This window comes from Austrofundulus limnaeus, unplaced genomic scaffold (assembly GCF_001266775.1).
Source record: "Austrofundulus limnaeus strain Quisiro unplaced genomic scaffold, Austrofundulus_limnaeus-1.0 Scaffold334, whole genome shotgun sequence".
Taxonomy (NCBI): domain Eukaryota; kingdom Metazoa; phylum Chordata; class Actinopteri; order Cyprinodontiformes; family Rivulidae; genus Austrofundulus; species Austrofundulus limnaeus.
In genome coordinates, this window is record NW_013952736.1 from 375,193 (window position 1) to 377,105 (window position 1,913).

The 1,913-nt window shown below is 41.2% G+C and overlaps 1 protein-coding gene across 1 annotated transcript in view; it reads right to left on the reverse strand.

Annotated features, from left to right (window-relative positions):
• Positions 1-1,913, reverse strand: part of LOC106527599 (von Willebrand factor A domain-containing protein 5A) — a 15,106-nt gene that overhangs the window by 7,024 nt on the left and 6,169 nt on the right. Inside the window, exons 10-13 of the mRNA XM_014022521.1 lie at positions 1,329-1,408; positions 1,132-1,246; positions 901-1,059; positions 673-821 (exon numbers count right to left, since the gene is read on the reverse strand). Of these exons, the coding sequence (XP_013877975.1) occupies positions 673-821; positions 901-1,059; positions 1,132-1,246; positions 1,329-1,408 (503 nt within the window). The remainder of the gene's footprint in view (positions 1-672; positions 822-900; positions 1,060-1,131; positions 1,247-1,328; positions 1,409-1,913) is intronic.

A 1,913-nucleotide genomic window follows, 5' to 3' on the forward strand; every position in this document is an offset into this window, starting at 1 on the left:
CTAGTGATCTTATTCAAGCCTATGGGTGCACCATAGCATGATTCAGACATTTTAAAGAGCTGTTTGAAATTTAATTGTAGTTTTTCCATCCACTACATTATGCTCTAGAATAGGGGTGTCCAATCCTGAGCCTCAAGGGCCACAGTCCTGCATGCTTTACTTATCCCCCTGCTCCAACACACCTGATTCACTGAGTGAATTATCTCTTCATGTTTTGCACGTTAGTCAACCACTATCCTGCACATTTTAAAAGTTTCTCTGCTCCAATACACATGCATGAATGAATGAATGAATGAATGAATGAATGAATGAATGAATGAATGACCTTTGAGGACCAAGATTGAACACCCCTGTCCAAACCGGTCACATAGTTCAGTAAGAGTATAGAAGTGAAAATAGACCATAAGACATTGTGGAGCTGTAACATCCTGCTAAWAATGCTAATGTCCCCATCTCGTTTTGGGGATTTTGATTTGTTTTCCTCACTTGTTTAGCCAAAATCTTTTTGAGCTGCATRTTTTTAGATATTTTTCTGTGTAGGTTTTGTCAAAGCTGCGGGAGGAACGATGAGACACAAATGGTGATGGAAACAGAAAATCAACAGGAGAAAATTAATAAGCATATTTTAATAAACTGACACTTTTTAACCCCCCCTAGTTTTACAGTTATTACCGGGTACACGGCAGATGATCTTTCTGCTCTGTGTCCAGTCTGGTCTCCTCTGCAGGCTGGAGGCTGAAGCCCAGCTGGTTCTGAGCAGGATGACCTGCTACGGTGTAATTCACTGTGAAACAGCCCCGTGCCGCCTCTGAACTCTGAGACTGACGAGCAGAAATGTTGTTATTCAGACTGAAAGTACATTTAGAGCCAATAAATTGTTTTGATTTGTACAGCTCCTACCACTCCACTGAGCTGGRCATAAACGAGTGACCGCTGACCAAGGAAAAGCATTTTGATTGGTGGAGACAGGATGGTGGCTGACACTCCATTTGGTAAATCCCACGTGACTGATATGTCATCAACWAGTGGCTGGAGTGCGAATCGTAATGACTGCATCACCTAACAAAGGAAATAAAATCTACAGCTGAATTCAACTCTGATTTTTTTAAATTCTTTACTATAATAGCTTACTTTTGGCTGCATCCTTTCAGTTCCTGTGATGAACTGAGCGTGACCTCTTCCTTCTCTCGCCATCCAGTTGATGAGAACTGAGCTGGCYCCTTCTCCGATCCCAAAGGTGAAACACCTGCAGCACAGAGATGAAGCTTTTGTCCATGTTTATAAATGATATGGAGGACATTTCAGGAAGACAAGTACTCTGGCTTCACCTGTGAGAATCAGAGTTTGTCTTCACCTCATCTAGAACCATGTTAGTGTTATACACCTTGCCATCGGTGAAAACAAACAGCTGGGGATGAGAAAGACTCACGTTACAATATTACCTGATGAAACAAGACAAATGAATGGTCCCTGTGTCACAGTGTGATTTAGTTTACAATGTTTGTAGGATTTTTTTGCACCTACAAAAAAAAACGCACGTGGCAGACTGAGTTTTAAGAGACTTTCAAATAAAGTTTGGGGTTAAATGTGTTCGTATCCTTGTATCGGTTGCTGTTGCAGTTTTACTCAGCACATATTTGAAGTTGAAACAGAATAAAGGCAGTTCTTTTGTTGTAAATTGTAAGGTTCTTGTTTACTTTWAGCAGTTTCCACAGCTACAGAATTGGTGTAGCGTGCTTCTTCTAAGTTTTGGAGGTTTATTTGGATTTCTTAGGTTAGGCTGAAGAAATGACCAGTAAATGAATGGAAGTCAATGCATGGTCCCCACGGGGATATACAAACCAGACATGTGTGTGTTTGTGTGTGTGTGTGTGTGTGTGTGTGTGTGTGTGTGTGTGTGTGTGTGTGTGTGT